The 22,037-nt window shown below is 48.1% G+C and overlaps 1 protein-coding gene across 1 annotated transcript in view; it reads left to right on the top strand.

The window, feature by feature from the left end:
* Positions 1-210: 210 nt before the first annotated feature.
* Positions 211-22,037, top strand: part of BUD13 (BUD13 spliceosome associated protein) — a 73,402-nt gene continuing 51,575 nt past the window's right edge. Inside the window, exons 1-3 of the mRNA XM_077456961.1 lie at positions 211-391; positions 3,127-3,217; positions 10,421-10,505. Of these exons, the coding sequence (XP_077313087.1) occupies positions 249-391; positions 3,127-3,217; positions 10,421-10,505 (319 nt within the window). The 5' untranslated portion in view covers positions 211-248. The remainder of the gene's footprint in view (positions 392-3,126; positions 3,218-10,420; positions 10,506-22,037) is intronic.

Genomic DNA, 22,037 nt, shown 5'->3' with positions numbered 1-22,037 from the left:
ACTCTAGTGACACAGTAGGAAGGTGCCTCTCAGTAGAAGATGAGGGAGACATCTCCCCTTTCCATGTTTGTGAGTATACCTCCTATGTGGTGACAGACAGCGGTATTTCTGAATCAAATCGTCCCTAAGACACCCAAATAAAGACTTCTCCCACACACTGAACGCCACCATTCTCTCCCCTCCTAATCTCAGCACCGGAAGTGGCCGCTCACCCGGAAGTGTTTGTCCTGAGACCTTCCGGCTCCAGCATGATGGCGGCGCTCGGAGGAAAGGCTTCAGGGGTTTCCAAGGCGGAGTATCTGAAGCGATACCTAGACGGTGGGGGCTCAAGAGGGAAAGATGGGGCGACCAAGAAGAAAAAAAGAAGGAAGCAGAGGCTGGAGGGGAAAGGGTGAGAGCCGGCAAATGACATGGAGAGGACGGAGCAGGCTCATCCCCTCCGCTCCTCACAGTGTACAGCGACACCTCCTTATATTACCGCCCCATGGCCGGGGGTACGAGTGTAATAGAGAGTTACAGCACGTCTATACTGGGAGGAATGTGGGGCCCCATTGCTGAGCTTCTTTACTGGGAGGAATGTGGGGCCCCCCGTCGCTGGGCTCCCTCTTTACTGGGAGGAATGTGTGGGGTCCCCGTCGCTGGGCTCCCTGTTTACTGGGAGGAATGTGGGGGCCCCCCGTTGCTGGGCTCCCTGTTTACTGGGAGGAATGTGGGGCCCCCGTTGCTGGGCTCCCTGTTTACTGGGAGGAATGTGGTGGCCCCCGTTGCTGGGCTCCCTGTTTACTGGGAGGAATGTGGTGGCCCCCGTTGCTGGGCTCCCTGTTTACTGGGAGGAATGTGGCGGCCCCCCGTTGCTGGGCTCCCTCTTTACTCAGAGGAGTGTGGGGCCCCCCGTTGCTGGGCTCCCTCTTTACTGGGAGGAATGTGGGGCCCCCCGTTGCTGGGCTCCCTGTTTACTGGGAGGAATGTGGGGTCCCCCGTTGCTGGGCTCCCTCTTTACTGGGAGGAATGTGGGGGCCCCCCGTTGCTGGGCTCCTTTACTGAGAGGAGTTTTCTTTCAGGTGTATAAAAAAAACAATCTGCCTCCAAGGTAGAAAGGACACTCAGTTCTTCCTCCTGCTAATCTGTGTTGTTCTGTAGCTGTCCTGTGTTAGAAGTAGGGCACACAGCTCTTCCCCCCTCCCCCTGGATATGGGCTTAGCGTGTAGGTTTTATCGAATCGTGCCTTTTAGTAGGCATGTGAACTCTAGCAGTCAATACAGAATCCATTTGTGTACTTTGTGTTTGGAGCTATAAGTGTTCTTGTGTCACAAATTGCAAGATCCAGGTAGCCAGTGCTGCTTGGGTGCTACACCTGGCAGCCGTTTTGAGGGTATTCCATTGCTTCTTGAAATGAGTCGCTGCTTTATGTGTTCGTTTTAAAGCTTATGTCCAGAAAATGTTTTTGCAGTTCTGATTAGAGTGCGGCAGGATGAGAGTTCCTGTCAGGTTTTATACTGCTATCCAGAGCTCTGTTAGAAAGTTTCACTCCCACTTCCTGTCCTGCTGATAAGTTTTACCATGCAGGAGATGAGAGTGATTCTCCAACACAGACAGAAATAACAATCTGATATGGGTTTTAGCTTCCCTGTTTTTTTTTATTCCTGCCTGTGTAAAGCCTCGTACACACGGTACAATTGTTGGCCAACCGAGCGTCTGATTTTTGTCAAAAGGGCATGTGTTAGGATCTTGTCTTGCATACTAACGAGCCACAAACACAAATGTAGTGACATACACGAGAATTTCAGCTCGTGAGCACCACCCTTTGCTAATTTCGTGTTTGGTGAACATTGCTTCCGAGCATGCGTGTTTGTACTTTTGACTTTTATGTGATGGATTTGTGTACTGACCATAGGAAAATCTGACATCTAACTGCTGTCCAGCGAAAATTTACTAGCCTGTCCTTTAACATTTTGTTGGCGAAAAATTGTACAGTTGTCAAAAGTGCGTACTAACAGATTTTAAGACAACATTCTGTCAACAGACAATCCCCTGCCTACAATTGAGCCATGTGTACGAAGCTCTGCTGCAGATGCCGTACTTCTGTTGCCGGGATATTGATAGGGAGAGCTTCCGATTTAGTCACATTTATTTTATAGCCGTAGAGGGATCTGTAGAAGTCAAGTTCCGCATGTAGATGTCTGACGTTTTTACAGCTCTTAATGCTGGAGCCTCAGAATGCACTGGTCCTGGTTTTTTTTTACAGCTTAAAAACGCCTATGCCATTTGCAGCTCAAAAATGCCTAGGTGGGCATTAAGCCATCGACTAACATGGACAGGCGTTTTTAAGCTGCAAAAAAGCGGCTGTAAAAAACATCTGCGTGCATGAGGCCTAAATATAAAAATGTGGTATTTAGTAGATTAGTGCAACCATTACCTTTTTTCCATGTTTTCCTGCAGCCACTTTAGTATGCTGAAACCACTTTATTGACCCTAAAATTAAAATGCATAGCAATGTGGGTGGCAGTGTAGAAAATTTTATCTGCTCCTCTAGAAACCAGACTTCCTCGAGCACAGGGTCATGTGATTATTACTAAAGCTCTGCTCATGTCTGGCTTGCCTAAAATACTGAACAGTGATCCTCCCCTTTTGGCAGTAGCCATGTGACCACTGTCAAGAAATTGGTTACATGAGCCACTGCTGGGGGCGAGCACTTGGTTTAATGTTGAGGGTTTTGTTTCCAAAATGTATTTAGTGTACGCTGTAATTTTTCGCTTTATTTTAACTATAGGCAAAAGCTTCATTTTTAGTTTTGGGTGAGGGTTAGAATGCCTGTCAGGTTTGTTTTGCTGTGTATGCCCCCTTTGGATAGATTCACCCTCTCTATTTCTCTGTTTGCCTGTTTCCTGTTATCACTGAGATTGAAAATAAAAAGAGACACAGATTGCAAAAAACAAGTGACAGGGGTTATAACCCTCCTTTACACTAATCCAAAAAAGGTTTTCCCTTTAGTTCTACTAAAGTATAAGTGCGTCTTCAGGGATATGCTTGCTTTCCTTATTTGTAAATAGTACCACGACTAAAACATAAGTTATAATTCCTGTAGTGTCCTAGTCTCAGTCATTATTCTTTATGGTTTTCTTGCAGTATGCGGATAGTAGACGATGATGCTGAAGACTGGAAGAAAGAAACCAAGACCAAAGAGGAGGTTGTCGAAGAGGAGGAGGACCAACCAGTGGTAGACCTCTTTTTTTTCTTAAAGAGAACCTCTGGTCATGCTATGGACATTCAAGTATTTTTAATATTCTTAAAGCGGTAGTAAACCCGCACATTTTTTTTTTGTTAAACCTGCAAAGCAAAAGGCATAATGAGCTAGTATGCACCGCATACCAGCTCATTATGAAATACTTACCTTAGAACGAGGCCCTGACATCTGGCCTGATCCACGCCGAGGGAGCTGACATGCTCCCTCTGCGTTTCTTCCGGGTATCGCGGCTCCGGCGCTGTGAGTGGCCGGAGCCGCAATATCGTCACTCCCGCGCATGCGCGCGGGAGATTTCATTCCGGCCGGCCGGCCACTGCCGGATTTTCAGGCCGAGAATCCCCTTGTGCGCATGCGCCGCTGCAGTCAGCGGCGCATACCGAGGGGAGTATCTCCTAAACCGTACAGGTTTAGGAGATATTTTTTTTACCTACAGGTAAGCCTTATTATAGGCTTTCCTGTAGGTAAACGTTAAAAAATCGAGTATACAACCACTTTAACAAGCAGTACATGAGCATTAAAATAAGCACTTACTGACCTCTGTAGCTGACTGCACCGTGGACGCAATTCATCTTCAAAAGTCTAAGCAGAAGTACTGAAGTCCTTCTCTGAGGATCTTAACTTACACTGCCTCTCCCTCACAGACCACCATTTATGTGCTTGTATTAGATATTGGAAGCGTGAATTCCTGCTAAATCACTGCTGGAAGGAGAGAGTGAGCTGAGCTGCTGAGAAAACAAGTTAAACGACTTAAGTGGTTGAACGGTGATGTTTGAGGTTTAATTTTTCCACAGAACCTGTAGCTATATAAGTCATTGAGGGCATTATTTAAAGCTCATTTACTACTTGTTAGGATTTGTTAAATATGATATGTCCATAGCCTGGCCGCAAATTCACGTAGGCCTAAGGTGAACTTATATCCTGGATCAAATGGATGAGATGAAGAAATCAAACTAATTATACCACATCCCAAATTTTATGAAGTAGAGCAAAGAATTGGGGGACTGAGAGATAACAAACCGCGGGAGTTTAACAGTATCAAATATATAGGTCAAAATGCCAATTATACCTACATGTGCTATATGCAGGTTACTATGTACTTCAAAAGGAAGTTTTTCATTTGTTTTATTATTACAGTATACAAAAGAACTTTACCGCCAATCTCCTGAAGAAACTCGAATGAGTGAAACATGTCCAGAGTGGTAATGTTTAATATGACTTTGTATGGATAATCCCAATATCCTTTTGTTTGGATGTGCTATTGTCTTTCTTTTGTTTTTTTATTTTTTTGTAATATAATAAAAATTAGTTTTTTACCTATTTCTATTATTGGTATTTTGACCTATATATTTGATACTGTTAAAGTCCCGAGGTTTGTTACCTCTCAGTCCCCTCCTTCTTTGCTCACTTATATCCTGGATCAGCAATGCAGCTTCCTATGTTACCTCTCCACTGGGTCAATGGATCTGAATTTTCACCTATTAGCATGAAGGGAATCAAGGAAGCAGGAAAGCTTAACCAAGAAGAATTGGAGTAAAGCAAAGTAAAATTACAGATCTTTCTCTTATATTCACTGACTGACACAGCTCCTCTCTGTAACAAAATGGGTTGTTAGCCCTATCACTGGAGATTACTAGGCAAAGTTGTAATACAACACTTCAGAACTTTTAGTTCCGCCCCCTAGGCTACAATCCCCGCAGTCTGCCCTAGCAGCCTCAGTTTTATTTTGCCTAGTGAAGGAGATGCACCTAGGAACCCTGTGGGCCCATAGGTCCGTGTTTTTTTTTTTTTTTTTTAATGCAGAAGCTTGGCTTTTTGCGCAAGATGAATGATCCTGTGATCTTCTATCAACAGCCAGCTGGGTGACAGGCTGGTTCACTTATCCTTGTAGTCTCCCGTGTCCGGCCATCGAGCGTGTGCAGGTCGCAGCTACGGCTCGGCAGGTCACGACATACCTCAGCTCCAGAGGTGGTCGTGAGCTTTTATGCTCCGGGGCATACATATGACCGGGCTACTGATGTCTGCGTCACAGTATGCTGGGCCAGTAGACTTGCCAGTACTGATCAGGAGTTGGCTACAATGGAATGTCTCCCAGCTCTTCAGAACTGGTAAGTACAGCTCTCCCTGTCTCGGCAGGGGTGAACAGCTGGGCGTTCCCTGGGAGGTAGATTCGGGGGGCCCCCTCACCCCCCCTCTCTTCTCTCCCCTGTCCCTAACTCCCCTCCCCCCCCCCCTCACGGAGGGGGGGCTGTAGATGTACTGAGCGGTGTCTGTGTGCCCTGGGTTCTGGCTGTACTGGGGTGCCTGGGTCCTGTGTGCTTTCATCCCAGAGGATGCCTGTGATGTTTGCCCCTGTGTTGGTGCAGTACTGTGTCTGCCACATGCTTTCTTTCTGCCTCTCATGGCACTGGCTGGCGGCCATTTTCAGTGTGGGCAAGGGACAGCATGCTTCTGGGCTTCAGGCGGCCATTTTCCCAATGATTCCCTATTCGGAACACTGGCGGACATTTTTTCGAAGCCGCACCACATTTTGTTGTGCTCTAGCAACAGCTCCTGTGCCCTCAGCTTCCTGTTTTGTCATCACAGAGCGCTGGGAGGCTTTCTGTGTAATCTGGACACGTGTTTCAGATCGCTCAGCGATTGTTCACCGATCATGTTGACGGGCTGCCACCGACACAGCTTTGGCCCCTCTGCATCTGGGAGCGCTAGGGATCTACAGGCACTGCTGTAAAACAGTGCAGAATGCCCACGGACGGTCAAAAATGTCCCTGGAACTGCATGCCTAACAAGTCTGCGATTAAAAGTGCTACCGCATGAAGGTTTGCCCCCACCCATGTCTTGGGTGGGGGCCGCCTTCGGGAGTTTGCAGCCCGGTGGTCCTCCCGGCTATCTGACTGATTTCCACAGGCTACAAGATTTCTCGATTGGCTGACAAACAGATTCTTCCCCTCCAGCATACCCAGTTCGCTGGGAGGCCCTGTTGGGGGCGGTAAGGGATTTGCTGAATCGCGGGGGGATTGTACCAGTTCCGTAATCAGAACGCTTCCACGGATTCTACAAAAATCTGTTTGTGGTTCCCAAGAAGAAAGGGGTACGTCCGATCTTGGACTTGAAAGCCCTCAATCACTTTGTAAAAGTGCAGAGGTTCAGAATGGAATCAGTTTGCTCAGTAGTCGCTGCGCTCCATCAAAGGGACTCCCTGGCGTCCTTAGACATCCAGGATGCGTACCGGCACATGCCCATATGCCTTCGGCATCAAAAATTTCTGCGTTTTGCAGTCGGGGAAGCCAATTACCGATTTGTGGCTCTTCCTTTTGGTCTGGCATCAGCCCCCCGAGTCTTTACCAAAGTTCTGGCTCCAGTATTGGCGTTGCTGAGACAACGTGGGATCGCGATCGTGGGCTACCTAGACGATCTCCTCCCGAGAGCTTCTTCCACCTCAGAATTAGAGGAGGATGTGGCGATCACCATGCAGACCCTGCAAGAATTTGGATGGATGTTGAACCTAAAGAAGTCGGTGTTTGTACCGACCCAGTGTCTGGAGTACCTAGGTTTGCTATTGGCCTCCAGGGAAGCGAGAGTTTTTCTCCCTTCAGACAAATTGCAGACTCTCAGATCCGCGGTCAAACTACTGATGAACCGCAAGTGGTCATCGCTCGGGTTTTGCATGCGAGTACTGGGACTTATGGTAGCCTCCTTCAAGGCGGTACCCTACGCCCAGTTCCACACCAGAGTGCTGCAGAAGGAGATTTTGTTAAAATGGGACAAATCTTAGTTGTCCCTAGATCGACAGATCCAGATGAGCCAGCCAGTCAGGGACTCTCTGATCTGGTGGTTGAGGTGCCCAGTGATTCAGTCCGGAAAATCGTTCCTTCCTCTGAAATGGACGGTGATCACTACGGACACCAGTCTATCCGGCTGGGGTGGAGTGATGGAGATTCAGTCGGCTCAGGGCCTTTGATCGGCAACTCAGATTCTTTCGTCGACCAATCTGCTCGAATTGAGAGCGATCAGGCTTTGTCTCCACACATGGTCGGTGAGTCTTCAAGGGCGTCCGATCAGGATACAGTTGGACAATGCCACGGCTGTGGTGTACATAAATCGCCAAGGGGGAACAAGCTCATCCGCCGCTCGGGAGGTCGCTCATATACTTCGGTGGGCAGAGCGAAACGTACCGGCCCTGTCGGCCATTTACATCCCAGGGGTGGAGAACTGGCAGGCGGACTATGAGTCGACAGATGTTGGACCCAGGAGAATGGGCATTGCATCCGGAGACATTCAAGCTGCTGTGCCTGAAGTGGGGAACACCAGATGTGGCTCTACTGGCCTCCCGTCTCAGTTGGAAGGTGCCAAGATTCGTGTCCAGGACAAGAGATCCGGGGGCGGACGCGTCAGACGGGTGGCTCCGTGGGATCAGTACCAGCTGATTTACGCCTTCCCTCCACTGAAACTGTTGCCACGTCTGCTTCGCAGAGTGGAAGCCGAGGGGATCCCAGTAATACTGGTTGTCCCAGATTGGCCTCAGCGTCCTTGGTATGCAGATCTAGTTTGTCTGGTGGCAGACGCTCCCTGGCGTCTGCCGTTGCGAGAGGACCTCCTATCTCAAGGTCCAATTTTCCATTCTGCTTTACCATCAGTGGCTTTAACGGCATGGCTATTGAGAGCCAGGTGTTGAGGAACTGGGGTCTGTCGGACTCGGTGATTCCAACTATGTTGAGGGCACGGAAATCTTCTTCTCGGAAGATATACCATCGTACCTGGAAGGCCTACATCTCCATGTGGGAGGAGAAAGGATGGCATCCGAGATCCTTTTTCCATATCCAGGATCCTGCTGTTTCTCCAGCAGGGAGTGGACCAGAGATTGGCGTTAACACCATCAAAGGGCAAATCTCAGCCTTAGCTGTCTTTTTCCAATGACCCCTGGCATTGCACTCTTTAGTGAGTACCTTCGTTCAGGGGGTACGACACGTAGTCCCTCTGGTGCATCCGTTACCCCCCATGGGATCTGAACCTGGTGTTGTCGGCGCTTCAAAAACCGCCGTTTGAGAATATCAAGGAGATCCCCTTTTGACTCTTTCCCAAAAAGTGTTTTTTCTAGTGGCTATCACCTCGGCCAGGAGGGTTTCGGAATTGGCGGCCTTGTCCTGCAAGTTGTCCTATCTGGTTATCCACAGGGATAAGGTGTTGCATCCACAACCGTCCTTTCTACCGAAGGTGGTCTAGGCTTTTCATATCAATGAGGACATTGTATTACCATCGCTGTGTCCTAAGCTGAAGCACCCTTCACACCTTGGACGTGGTTAGGGCTCTGAGGGTGTATTTGTCTGCCACGGCTCCCTTTCGGAAGTCAGACTCACTGTTTGTTTTGGTAGCTGGTCCCAAGAAAGGCATGGCGGTCTTGTCGGCCACCATTTCCAGGTGGATCGGACAGATTGTAGTCCAAGCCTACGCCTTGAAGGGGCAGGTGCTCCCCTTTCCAGTCACAGCCCACTCCTCAAGGGCAATCGGAACGTCTTGGGCCTTCCGACACCAAACGTCGGTCGCTCAGGTGTGTAAGGCGGCAACCTGATCGTCTCCATACGTTTACCAAGTTTTACAAGGTAGACGTCTGCATCGGCTGATGCCTGTTTTGGCCACAAAGTTTTGCCGTGTAGTTGCAATTGAATATGCAACCAATATTTTTTTCCTGTTTTTTTTTTTTTTCAAAAAAACGCAGTACTGCTATGTTAATGCACTGTTGCATTACTTCCGCAGTTGGCTGTGGTCTTGGGGTTCACTCCTGTTGAGGATACCCTGTGGTTTTGTGGTGATTTTTTTCCATGCACTGCTGTCTTTTGTGTGGGTTTAGTTTTCACTATTTACCACCTGCCATGGTGGATGAAGTTTTAATGCTGTTTTTACAACCCCTCGTTTGGCACTGCTTGGGGATGTCCCATTTTGTTACAGAGAGGAGCTGTGTCAGTCGGTGAATATAAGAGAAAATAGGATTTTTGTACTCGCCGTAAAATCCTTTTCTCTGTAATTTACTGAGCAACACGGCGAGTACAAAAATCCTATTTTCTCTTATATTCACCGACTGACACAGCTCCTCTCTGTAACAAAATGGGACATCCCCAAGCAGTGCCAAACGAGGGGCTGTAAAAACAGCATTAAAACTTCATCCCCTCCTCCCTTTTTTTTTTTTCTCTTTACATTATACTGCTTGTTGACATACCGAGGCTGCTTGGGCAGACTGTGGGGATTGTAGCCTAGGGACCGCCCCCTGGGCAGAACTAAAAGTTGTGAAGTGTTGTATTACAACTTTGCCTAGTAATCTCCAGTGATAGGGCTAACAACCCATTTTGTTACAGAGAGGAGCTGTGTCGGTCAGGGAATTACAGAGAAAAGGATTTTACGGTGAGTACAAAAATCCTATTTTTACAGCGATTAGTTTGATTAGAGTGCTGGTTTTAAAAAACCAATGTAGCCAATCTTTGAACATGTAGAGATTACTACAGGGCAGTCAATTGCAAAGGATGAAAGTTGAGCCTCTCAATAGGTAGGCTTCGACTTCCAATAAGCATGGTTAAAGTACCACTCCAGGAAACTTGGGGCTGCACTCGCACTGCAAGGGTGTTAGCTGCTTATTTTTGCCTAGGGGGCATAGAAAAGTTATATTTACTTGCTTGATCCTCTGTGCTGCTAGATTGGTTTCTGCAGCATCTTCCCCTCCATACTTATACAGTCTAAGGTCCTGACATTGTTAAGACCATTGACCGTTCCATAGCCATGCACTGAATGTAAGGAGGCAGAGGGATAGTCCAGCGCCAGGCCATGGCAGAGTGGCTACGGCCTACGGAAGCAATGGATCAAGTAAGTAAAATAGCTTGTACTCTCCCCTAGACTGAACTAGCAGTTAACACTGCAACAAGGGAGAATTTTCAAGTTTCTTGGAGCTGAGATTTAAATGGTTTGATTCCTGTCTGATTGCATTGAGTAAATAAAATTCTGCATTTTTGGGCACATGATTTTCTTTGATAAAGTTTTTCTTATGTTAAAAGACAAGTGTTTTATCAAGGTAAATATTCATTATCTGTGCTCTGGTTTATTGCCTTGCCCTTATGAATCTGGAGCTAGTCTTTAGTATGTTATGTTGTAAATAACTGTCTTATGTTTTTTTTTTTTTTTTTTTTTTTTTAGGTGGCGGATTTTGTAGACGAGCGGCCGGAGGAAGTGAAACGAATGGAAGAATTCAGGAACAGCAACAAGTGGAGGCGGATCCAAGGTAAGTACAACATCAGACATCACACTGACCTCAAACTGTCTTTCTTAATAGTTCATCATAGGGCACCTTCAGGTGAATGCACACTGTCCAAAAAAAGGCAGGAATCCTCGCCCAGGATTCAACTTCTCCCAGCTTGGCTTCCATTTTTAGCTAGTGTCCTTAGGTGATGGATGTGCCTACCTATGTCTCTTTTAAGATCTCCTTTTGTGTGCTTTAGTCGCTATTTTTTGGTCTCTTCCTAATACCGCTGCAGGGTTAGAGAAGGGTTTAACCTGGAATAGTCGCTATGGCCAGAAGCCTGTAATGTTACTGTATACCAGGTGACATCAATAGCAGCGTGAATTAAAACAAGACAGGTGGGACTTTATATGAGACCATGGCCATCCAGCACACAGGTCTCCATCCCTATTTGCATTCGGTATAGAAAGGGGGAAAATTAAGGACAAGGGGGCATTGGGACTTTATATGAAACACACTTGTTCAGGTAGGATGAGACATTGAATGTAATAAAGAGAAATATTTTATAATAACAGCAATGGGCATAACGCAATAATTGGTATATATTTAGTAAAATTACAAAGATACGATACAGAATAAATAAACATGATTCAACATAAGTAAACATGATTAATGGGTCATATTGTAATATAATTAATAACGGCAAGATATGCAAACATGATTAATATGAATATTATAATAGAATTCATAATATAGTAAGCTATGTACAACATGATTATAATGATTATCAAAATACACCCACAGTAACAGACATAATAAATATATTTTAATTCAATGGCTCAGCCAAATAAAACCCATGGTAAAAGGCATGGTAACTGTGACAAAGCATCAAATATTTAAGCTCTACGCGTTTCGTGGAATAGTATCTACTCATCAGGAGCAGCTATCTGGGAATATCTAAAATGAAAAATAAATAATAATAGTAAATTAATACAGGAAGAGAGGGATCAACAAAACTATGGTCCTACCCCTCTTACCTCTGGGTATAAATAGGATTATCTATAAACCATGTAACTTATAAATATACTTGGAGCTGAGGCAGTGATAAGGTGGCAGCCCGGCGGAATCAGCCAGGGAACGATGAAGTGAAGTGCGTGAGGAGGATCCCCCTTGCATAACTGGGATGATCAGTATGAAGCCAAGGGGTGTAACTAAAAAATAAAATTGTGTATGGTGAGCAGAGTAAGTGTGTGTGTAAGTGTGTGTGTGTGTGTGTATGTGTGTGTGTATATACACACACACCCTAACAAAGAAAATTTGTTGCTAAAAATTAAGTGTAGAAGAAAATGAAAGAGACAGATTAAGGACACCCTGAAGGGAGATGAACACAAAACAGGGGGATGATAAATATTAATCTACCAAGCAGCAATTAGCAAACCCTATAGTGAATTTACCTATGGCTTGAGTTAGCCAATGTGAAGTGGAGTGCAGTAGAGAAATCAAGGTGAATCCAAATGTGGTATCCCTGTAGGCATAAAGTCCAGACAGTGTCCCACCAACGTCACGCTAAACAGTGCACCAAGAGAGGATGCGACCACACATGGACAAAGAACCACCCATATGTAGGTGCCAAGACCTCCGTCAGTATTGCACGTGGCTGGTAACAAATATGCCAGCGCACGGCATCAGAATGACCCGTGTGGGGCGTGGCGCCGACGGTGCAGTGAGTACACGCCCCCAGCCCCGCAATCCCAAGATCGAGGGAGACTGACGCAGTGCGCGTCGCAGCTCCCAGAAATAGATGAGATAAACCCCCCCCCCCCCCCCCCCCAGCGCTGACCACACAATAATATTGTCACCAAAACATCCCCATATTGCAAATATATTGTATTGGCACTTGATGCAGGTCAACAGTTAACCATGAAGTAAAACAGAAGATGAGTGTGTGTTTCCATCCCTATTCAATTGAATAAAAAAAAGACAGGTGGGACTTTATATGCGACCATGACCATTCAGCACACAGGTCTCCATCCCTATTTGCATTATTCTGTATCATATCTTTGCAATTTTACTAAATATATACCAATTATTGCATTATGCCCATTGCTGTGCTAGGGCCGGGTTGCCCATGTGCACAATCCATTGCATGCACATTGCATGTGCTAGAAATCTTGACAGCTGATCCCACAAACCAAAAATGGATGTGGAAAATGAATCTTGACAAAAAGGAACAGGAGGAGATTGCTCCAGAGACAATTTAAAAACTAGACAAGGGCAGGGGGTCCAAAGCTAATTTTACCCTTTACAGGGCAAACTGTGTAGGGGTTGCTCCCTACCTGATAGGGGGATTAGGGAGCTTTGTCCTCTCATACTCTATATAGGGAGTGGTCACTAAGCTGAGGGGAGTGTCGGCACAAGACAAAATACCCAAGTGGTAGTCAGGCCAGGTAAACAAGTGTCCCCAAGTACTTTGCTGTGCCTTGGTTCTGAGGCTTCTGCACTGTGCAAGGGCTGTGGCAGAGAAGTTGAAGGTCCCCTGTTCAGTAGCAGCCTGCAATACAAGTGTTAAAGTGCTCAGGAAACCAGAAAAATAGGATTTTTGTAACTGCTTATCTGTAAAACCCTTTCTTGGAGTACATCGCGGGACACAGAGCCATAGTAGTTACTATGTGGGTTATAGGCCACCTTCAGGTGATGAACACTGACACACCCTAAGACAAGAAGTCCACTCCCTATATAACCCCTCCCACTACTGGGAGTATCTCGGTTTTTTCACCAGTGTCTTAGGTGTTGTTCACGAATAAAGATGTGCTATGCTGAGCTCCACTGGAATATTCCTTGCCGGGGCAAGCTATGCAACCGGATCCATTCAAAGTCTCTTTTTAGGCTCAATTGAATGGTACCCAGGCTTCGTGATGGAAAAATTAGGTTTAGCCCATAACCCTTCTCTTTTTAGAGAGCTGGACCCCAGGATCCAGTACTTTGGTTTTTCAAGCCATAAAGTTTTCATGATGGGGTGCTTTACAGGTCCAGGTGTGTGGATCCCCCGATAAAAAGGGGCCCCAGTTCCTGAAGGTTTTTTAATGGAGCCCATCGTGAGGGGTGAAGATTGGGTCTGATTGGTTTTACCACAGAATCCCTGCGGTGGGAAATTACTCTCAGATCATTCTGTCTCAGCAGAAACGGCAGATCTCCCTTCATCTAGCAGTCCCAGACCTCAGGTAAGATGTTGATGTCCCACCTGGACAGAAGCTCTCTTCCCCCCCCCCCCCCCCCTGGATTTAGGGGGGAGCCAGAACAATCGGCGGATGCCGCTCCGTTCCCCACCGCCTCTGCAAGGTGTCAGCGCTCGCCACACACACACACACACACACCGATCCTATTGGATCGAAGGCCTGTGTTCACGTGGAAAAACACTTTGAAAAGAAGGGGGCACGGTGGAATACAGAGGGGGCGTGGCTTAGCGCTGCGTTGCCGTACAGCAACGTCCAGAGCGGGAGTACACTGAAAAAAAACTAAATTTTTCTGACTGCAAGCTAGCTGTTGGATGGACACGAGCAAAAAAGGGCATGTAAGTGGTAACGCAGGCATTCCCTTGGTACCACGCTGAGCATTAATAACAGTGGCAGTTGCTGGACTATTTTCTCAAGCAGTGGGTGCAATTTCTTTTGGTAGTACCTCTGCATTTTGTGCATCATGCTATGGACAGAAGGAGAGGTAGAATCACCCCAAAAAAGGTCTCAAAAGGGACTCCCCCAAACTCTAAAAAGCTTAAACTCCTCTCTGCAATGGCATCCCCCCGGAGACATCTGAGGTGGCTGGTCAGAGTGAGCCATCAGAAAAAAACAGTATATGTCCTTAAGTGCTAAAACTGACAAACATTAAAAACCTAGATCCCAGTGCAGCTGCTAACTCCTGGAGGGACGTGAACAACAAAATAGACAAAAATGCAGCGCTCAATGGGTGCCAGCAATAAGAGATTGTTATAAATAATGTAAACAATCAAGTTAATTTATTGGATGCACATTAAAGTTAAAAGACTGGCAATAAAAAAAAACATGAAATCAAACCGTAAAATCAAGCTGATTAAAAACAATTCACTGTCAGGATTGAAGTACTCCGAATGATAGTGTCAGCCATGCCGCCGTGACTCCAAATAACAAACGGTCAGCAAGTGTGCTTTGTGTATCAAGCCTCAGTAGCAGACTCTTTAGCTCCAGTGTTCACAAAAAATGGGATGGGAGGAACACCACTCACTAAAGTGCAACAGATGGTAGAACAAGGAATGCCAGACTCTTTGCGACCAGACGGTGTTCTGTAGATCGCGTCAAATGATTCCACTGGTCCCACTGGCTAACCAGCCAAGCTGGGACCTGGATTCCTGAAAGGTGCACTGGCTGGTACATGGTAAATCCGAAGACCAGAAAAACAAGATCAGAGCCGATAGTGAGGAGAGACCAATGCTGGACGGATCGCAAGCTCCGTTATGTTGTCGTGGTGACCGTGACTAACATGTTTCACACGCCTTCGCTTTGTCAAAGAGTGAGCCGTCAGGGCTGGCAAATGTTGCAACGGTTTCCAACATTGCAGCCCCTGTCTATATTACTTAAGACGTTTTTTTCCTCAGCCATGATAGGTTTGGAAGAAAAGCTAGCTTTAATCGCATCCCAGTGTGGGGCAAAACGCGACAGGTCCCCGTCCATTACCCTGGACACTCAAACTGAGGAACTAGGGTCGGGAGAAGACCGATTTCTCTCAGGGGACCATGAAGATGCTGATGACTCCTCTTCTGAGGGGTCAAATGCAGAAGGATCAACTTCACAATCTGAAAGATTGATGGTGCAATCTATTACAGAGATGGTCCGTTCCACATTTATGCTACCCTTAACTGAGTTGGTTGATAAGCCTCCTCAAGCTGTGCATACCTTTCCTGTCCATTCATTGCTGGAAAAGCTTATGTATTCTGAGTGGGATCACCCAGATACACATCTTTTTCTCCTAAAAAGTTTTCAACACTTTATCCTATGGAAGAAAAATTCACTAAGAAGTGGGGGATACCAGCAATTGATGCTGCTATATCCTCTGTGAATAAAAGTTTTACTTTGTCCGGTAGACAGTGCTCAAATGCTTAGGGATCCAACGGCTAAGAAGTTGGAATTCCTATTAAAAAACACTTTTTCTCTTATATTCACCGACCGACACAGCTCCTCTCTGTAACTAAATGGGTTGTATAGCCTGCCATTAGGAGAACTAGGCAAAATTACACAATATACAGAACTTTAATCCCGCTCCTGGGGGGCGTACCCTGTGCTATCAACCCTCCTCACTGCTCCCAGCAGCTTCAGTTTTTATTTTGCCTAGTAAGGAGAATGACCTAGGAACCCTGCGTGCCCTCTCGGTCCATGTTTTTGCTGCAGGTTTGTTGCTTTTTGCGCAAGATGAAAGATCCTGAGATCTTCTATCAACTGCCGGCTGGGTGACAGGCTGGTTAATGACATCCTTGTAGTCTCCCCAGTCCGGCCATCGAGCATGAGCAGGCCGCAGCTAAGGCTCGGCAGGCCACGACATGCCTCAGCTCCAGAGGTGGTTGATGAGCTTCAATGCTCCGGGGGTATACATATGACCGGGCTACTGCTGTCTGGATCACAGTATACCGGGCCAACAGCTACCCTGTAACTGCGCAGGAGTAGGTCTGTGATGGAATGTCTCCCAGCTCTTCAGAACTGGTAAGTACGGCTCTCCCTGCCTCGGTGGGGTCAGCAGCTGGGCATTCCCTGGGGGGTCAATTCGGGGGCCACCTCGCCTCCATATCTTCTCTCCCAAGTCCCTATCACCCCTCGTTCCCCCCTCTGAGGGGGGTGGCTGCATGCGCTGTGGGCGGTGTGTGTGTGGGTTTGCTGTTTTCTCACCTGTGGGGGCTCTGTGCGGCTGGCGTTGGTCCAGGTCCGGGGGTCCCTAAAGGTGTTTGTGGAGGTTGTTCTGGCTGTAAGCAGGCAGCATGTTTTTATTTTTTGTTCTGTCACCGCATGGTGCCGTCCGGCGGCCATCTTGGATGTGGGAAAGCTGATATTCCCCTATTGAGCTTCAGCAGCCATTTTCTTTAGGATTTCCTATTAGTTGCATTGGCAGCCATTTGCTTGAAGCCTGAGCGCTTTTTTTGCCGCTGTTTTCTTGTGGCAGCATTACATGTGCTCTCACTTGCTGGTTCCTGTGTCCACTGTGTGTACAGGACGCTGGGTGGCTCTTTGCTGAACGCTGAAGCTAGCTCTGCAGAACGTTTCACCGCTGTTTATAGCTGCTGCTGCTGACACTGTTTTCTCCTCTGCAGCTGGGAACCTCCTACGGACTACAGGCACTGCTTGTGGCTTTCACAGAATGCCCCAGGGTGTTGAGTCTAGCGCTTATTACCCCCCCACCCCCCATGAGGCGGCCGCAGGAGGGTGGGACCTTCACTGTCCCCTTGCAAGTGGCAGACAGGCTAGGGTCAGCATGGCTTCAGAAACTGGTGTTTCTTCCCCCGAAATCCAGGCTATAGCGACTGGGTCACCTGCGGTTAGCACGGTGCGCATGGACACCCTGACGGGGGTCTTTGACTCCTATGTTGCTAAGCTAGAGGCGGCACGTGGCAGGAAAGGTGCACGTAAGAGGCCCCTGCCCTCCCCCCCCCCCGTGCCCTGCTGCGGCTGGAGTCCCCTACTCTGACCTTTTTAGACGTGGCTGACCAGGACTGTTCGGACAGTGAGGATGATTCCCCGTCCGGGTCCGGGCGTGACAAGGCGCTTGTTGGAGCACTTATCACAGCTGTGCGTGATACCCTGAAGATTCAGGAGCCAGCGGATGTACCGGTCCCTTTTGGGTCCCGCAAGCCAGCTCGTTCCCGTATTTGACTTATTTTGACAAATTCATCTACAGGGAATGGGGTCGCCCGCAATGGACCTTTTCGGTCCTCAAAAATTTGACGGTGCGTTACCCCTTTGAGGAAAGCCTTCTCAAAAAGTGGTCGGCTCCTCCGGTTGTGGACCCCCCAGTATCTAGGTTAAATAAAGTAACCACGATCCCGGTTGAGGGGACTCCTGCATTTAAGGATCCCATGGACAGGAAGGCCGAGGCAGTGGCTCGTTCCTTGTTTACGGTTGTGGGGTCAGCCATGCCACCTGTACTGGCATCCACACTGGTGTCGCAGACACTGACTGAGTGGTCAAAACGTTTGCACCGCGAATTGGGAGAGCAGAATGCCTCCCCTGTCTGCGTCGCAGACCAACTAGTACATGGCCTTAAGTACGTTTGTGACGTGGCCCTGGATACTCTCCCCCTGTTATCCAAGGCTTCAGTGTCAGCTGTGGTGCTGAGGTGCCTCATTTGGCTAAAATGCTGGTCTGCTGACCAGGCATCCAAGAAAGCCCTGACGGACCTTCCCTTCCTTGGCGACCGGCTCTATGGAGCCTCGTTGCATGACATTAAGAATGCCACGGATGGTAAGAGTACACAACTCCCACAGGCCAGGAAGGCTAAGGAGCTACGCCGCAGGCAAGGGCCCTCTTTTTCCGCTCATAATCTGCTTTTTCGTCTGCCCTGTGCTTCGGCAAAACGCCCCCAGCCCGACAAGACGCCCACGGACTGTCAAAAGCGTCCCTGGAACCGTAAGCCTAATAAGCCTGCGAAGAAAAGTGCTACCGCATGAAGGTTTGCTCCCACCCACTTTTCGGGTGGGGGGGTCATCTTCGGGAGTTTGCAGCACGTGGACCTCCCGGTTATCCGACCAATGGGTCTGCGATCTGATTTCCACAGGCTACAAGATAGTTTCTCTCTTGGCCACTGAACAGATTCTTCCCCTCCGGCATACCCGTGTCCCGGTTCACCAGGAGGCCCTGTTAGGGGCGGTGAGGGACTTGCTGAATCAGGGGGTGATTGTACCGGTTCCGGAATCGGAACGCTTCCAGGGGTTCTACTCCAATCTGTGGTTCCCAAGAAGGAAGGGGTACGTCCAATCTTGGACTTGAAGGCCCTCAATCACTTTGTAAAAGTGCAGAGGTTCAGAATGGAATCCGTTTGCTCAGTAGTCGCTGCACTCCATCAAGGGGACTTCCTGGCATCCTTCGACATTCAAGATGCGTGCCTGCAGATACCCATATGCCTTTGGCATCAAAAATTTCTGCGTTTGGCAGTCATGGAAGCCCACTACCAGTTTGTGGCTCTTCCTTTTGGCCTGGCATCAGCCCCCCTGTCTTTAGCAAAGTACTGGCTCCGGTATTGGCGTTGCTGAGACAACACGGGATCACAATCGTGGGTTACCTAGACGATCTCCTCCTGAGAGCTTCTTCCGCCTCCAGAATTAGAGGAGGATGTGGCGATCGCCTAGCAGACTCTGCAAGGATTTGGTTGGCTGTTGAACCTAAAGAAGTCGGTACCTACTCAGCGTCTGGAGTACCTGGGGTTACTGTTGGACTCCAGGGACGTGAGGGTTTTTCTCCCCTCAGACAAATTGAGGACTCTTAGATCAGCGGTCAATCTACTGATGAGCCACAAGTGGTCGTCACTCCACTTTTGCATGCGAGTACTGGTGGCCTCCTTCGAGGCGGTACCTTATGCCCAGTTCCACACAAAAATCCTGCAGAAGGAGATTTTGACGAAGTGGGACAAATCTCCGTTGTCCCTGGATCGACCGATCCAGGTGAGTCACCCAGTCAGGGACGCGCTGATCTGGTGGTTGAGGTCCCTGGCGATTCAGTCCGGGAAATCGTTCCTTCCTCTGAACTGGACTGTGATCACTACGGACGCCAGTCTGTCTGGCTGGGGTGGAGTGATGGGGATTCAGTCGGCTCAGGGCCTCTGGTCGTCGAAGGAATCCAAGTTGCCGATCAATCTGCTTGAATTGAGAGCGATCAGGCTGTGCCGCCACACATGGTCAATGAGTCTTCAAGGGTGTCCGATCAGAATACAGTCAGACAACGCCACGGCTGTGGCATACATAAATCGCCAAGGAGGAACAAGAAGCTCAGCCGCTGCTCGGGAGGTCGCTCACATACTTCGGTGGGCAGAGCTGTCGGCCATTTACATCCCAGGGGTGGAAAATTGGCAGGCAAATTATCTGAGTCGACAGATGCTGGACCCAGGAGAATGGGCATTGCATCCGGATCTGTTCAGGCTGCTGTGCCTGAGGTGGAGCACACCAGATGTGGATCTATTGGCCTCCCGTCTCAATCGGAAGGTACCGAGATTCGTGTCCAGGACCAGAGATCCGTGGGCAGACGTGTTCCGATGCGCTGGTGGCTCTGTGGGATCAGTACCAGCTGATCTACGCCTTTCCTCCACTAAAACTGTTGCCACGCCTGCTGCGCAGGGTGGAAGCCGAGGGGATCCCAGTGATCCTTGTTCCCCCAGATTGGCCTCAGCGGGCCTGGTACGCAGACCTGGTGCATCTGGTGGCAGACACTCCCTGGTGACTGCCGTTGTGGGAGGACCTCCTATCTCAAGGTCCAATGGAAGGTGGTTTCGGCTTTTCATATCAATGACATTGTATTGCCATCGTTGTGTCCTAAGCCGAAGCACCCCAAGGAGGTGGCCCTTCACGCTCTCGATGTGGTTAGGGCTCTGAAGGTGTACTTGTCTGCTACAGCTCCCTTTCGGAAGTCAGACTCACTGTTTGTTTCGGTGGCTGGTCCCAAGAAAGGCATGGCGGTCTTGTCGGCCACCATTTCCAGATGGATCGGACAGATTGTAGTCCAAGCCTACGCCTTGAAGGGGCAGGTGCCCCCCTTTCTGATCACTTCCCACTCTACAAGAGCAATCGGAACGTCTTGGGCCTTCCGACACCAAGCGCCTGTCGCTTAGGTGTGTAAGGCGGCGACCTGGTCGTCTGTCCATACATTTACCAAGTTCTACAAGGTAGACGTCAGTGCATCGGCTGATACTAGTTTTGGCCGCAAAGTTTTGCAGGCAGCCGTGTAGTTGCAATTGAGTTTTTTTTCAATAAAAACGCAGTACTGTTTTGTTAATGCTCCGTTGCATTACCTCCGCAATGTTGCAGTCTTGGGCATCACTCCTGTTGAGGATACCCGGTTATATGGTGGAGTTTTTCCACACACTGCTGTTTTTGTGTGGGTTTAGTTTCACTAGTTCCCACTTGCCATGGTGGATGAAGTTTTTATGCTGTTTTTTTCCCACCCCTCGTTTGGCACTGCTTGGGGACGTCCCATTTAGTTACAGAGAGGAGCTGTGTCGGTCTGTGAATATAAGAGAAAATAGGATTTTTTGTACTCACCGTAAAATCCTTTTCTCTGTAATTCACAGACCGACACAGCACCCACCCCTCCTTTTTTCTACGTTATACTGCATGTTGATGTACTGAATCTGCTGGGAGCAGTGAGGAGGGATGGTAACATGGGGTCTGCCCCCCAGGGGCGGGATTAAAGTTCTGTGTATTGTGTAACAATTTTGCCTAGTTCTCCTAATGGCAGGCTATACAACCCATTTAGTTACAGAGAGGAGCTGTCGGTCGGTAAATTAGAGAAAAGAATTTTACGGTGAGTACAAAAAATCCTATTTTTTCTCTGGCAGGTTAAGTGACTCAGCCTGCGCTGGCAGGATTTGGTGTATGTCAATCCTTGAGAGACCAGTTTAAACAGGTGCACAAGGTTATTCCTTATCAGCAGGCCCAGGATTTAGCTGAACTACCAGGGGCGTTATGTTTTGTAATAGACGCTATGAGAGATTCTATTCTCAAGGCCTTACACCGGGGCTGGTGCATATACGTAGAATCTTATGGCTGAAAAATTGGTAAGCCGAAGCACCATGCAAAAAGCTCCTGGCTAGTTTTCCTTTTTACGATGAATGGCTGTTCGGGGGCTGATTTGGATAAATACATCCAAAAAATTTCTAGTGGAAAAAGTACCCTTTTGCCAGTTGAGAAGAGTAAACGTATTTCATTTAAACAAGCTCCTTCTCCAGTGCCAGGGGCGTCTGCCTCCATGCAGTCACGACGGTCTCCACCGTCAAGTTCAAGAGGTAAACCTCAGGTTCAACCCCAGGGACAAAAGAAGTCCTGGGGGAGGAAACCTACAAGACAAAATACTAAAGCCTCCCTATTAAGGGGCGCCCTCGCTCGAGTGGGGGGGGAAGACTTCTGCAGTTCTCAAGGGTCTGGCAGGAAGAGTGTCGAGACAGATGGGTGACTTCCTCAATAACTCTAAGGTACAAACTAGAGTTCTGAAAATTCCGTCTCCTCGTTTTCTCAGATCAAATGTTCCCAGGGATCCAGAGAAAAAAAGTCTCTCTTTCAAGCATTGGAACATCTTTTGTCTAAAAAAAGTGATCTCAGTGGTCCCCATGGAAGAGCAGGGCTTGGGGTTTTATTCAAACCTTTTCACGGTGCCAAAACCAAATGGGGATGTCAGACCCGTTCTAGATTTCAAAGATCTAAACCGGTTTTTGAATGTCCGCTCTTTTTCGCATGGAGTATATCCGATCAGTAGTCTCCATCCTACAAGGGGGAGAACTTCTAGTGTCAATTGAGATCAAATATGCATACCTCCCATGTGCTTATTTTCCCCGCTCACCAGAAATAGCTACGTTTCG

This window comes from Lithobates pipiens, unplaced genomic scaffold, assembly GCF_037356315.1.
Source record: "Lithobates pipiens isolate NorthernLeopardFrog02 unplaced genomic scaffold, aLitPip1_a1.2 Scaffold_27, whole genome shotgun sequence".
In the NCBI taxonomy this organism is placed as follows: domain Eukaryota; kingdom Metazoa; phylum Chordata; class Amphibia; order Anura; family Ranidae; genus Lithobates; species Lithobates pipiens.
The sequence above is the reverse complement of the archived record's forward strand: the minus strand, read 5'-3'. Positions and strand labels throughout refer to the sequence as shown.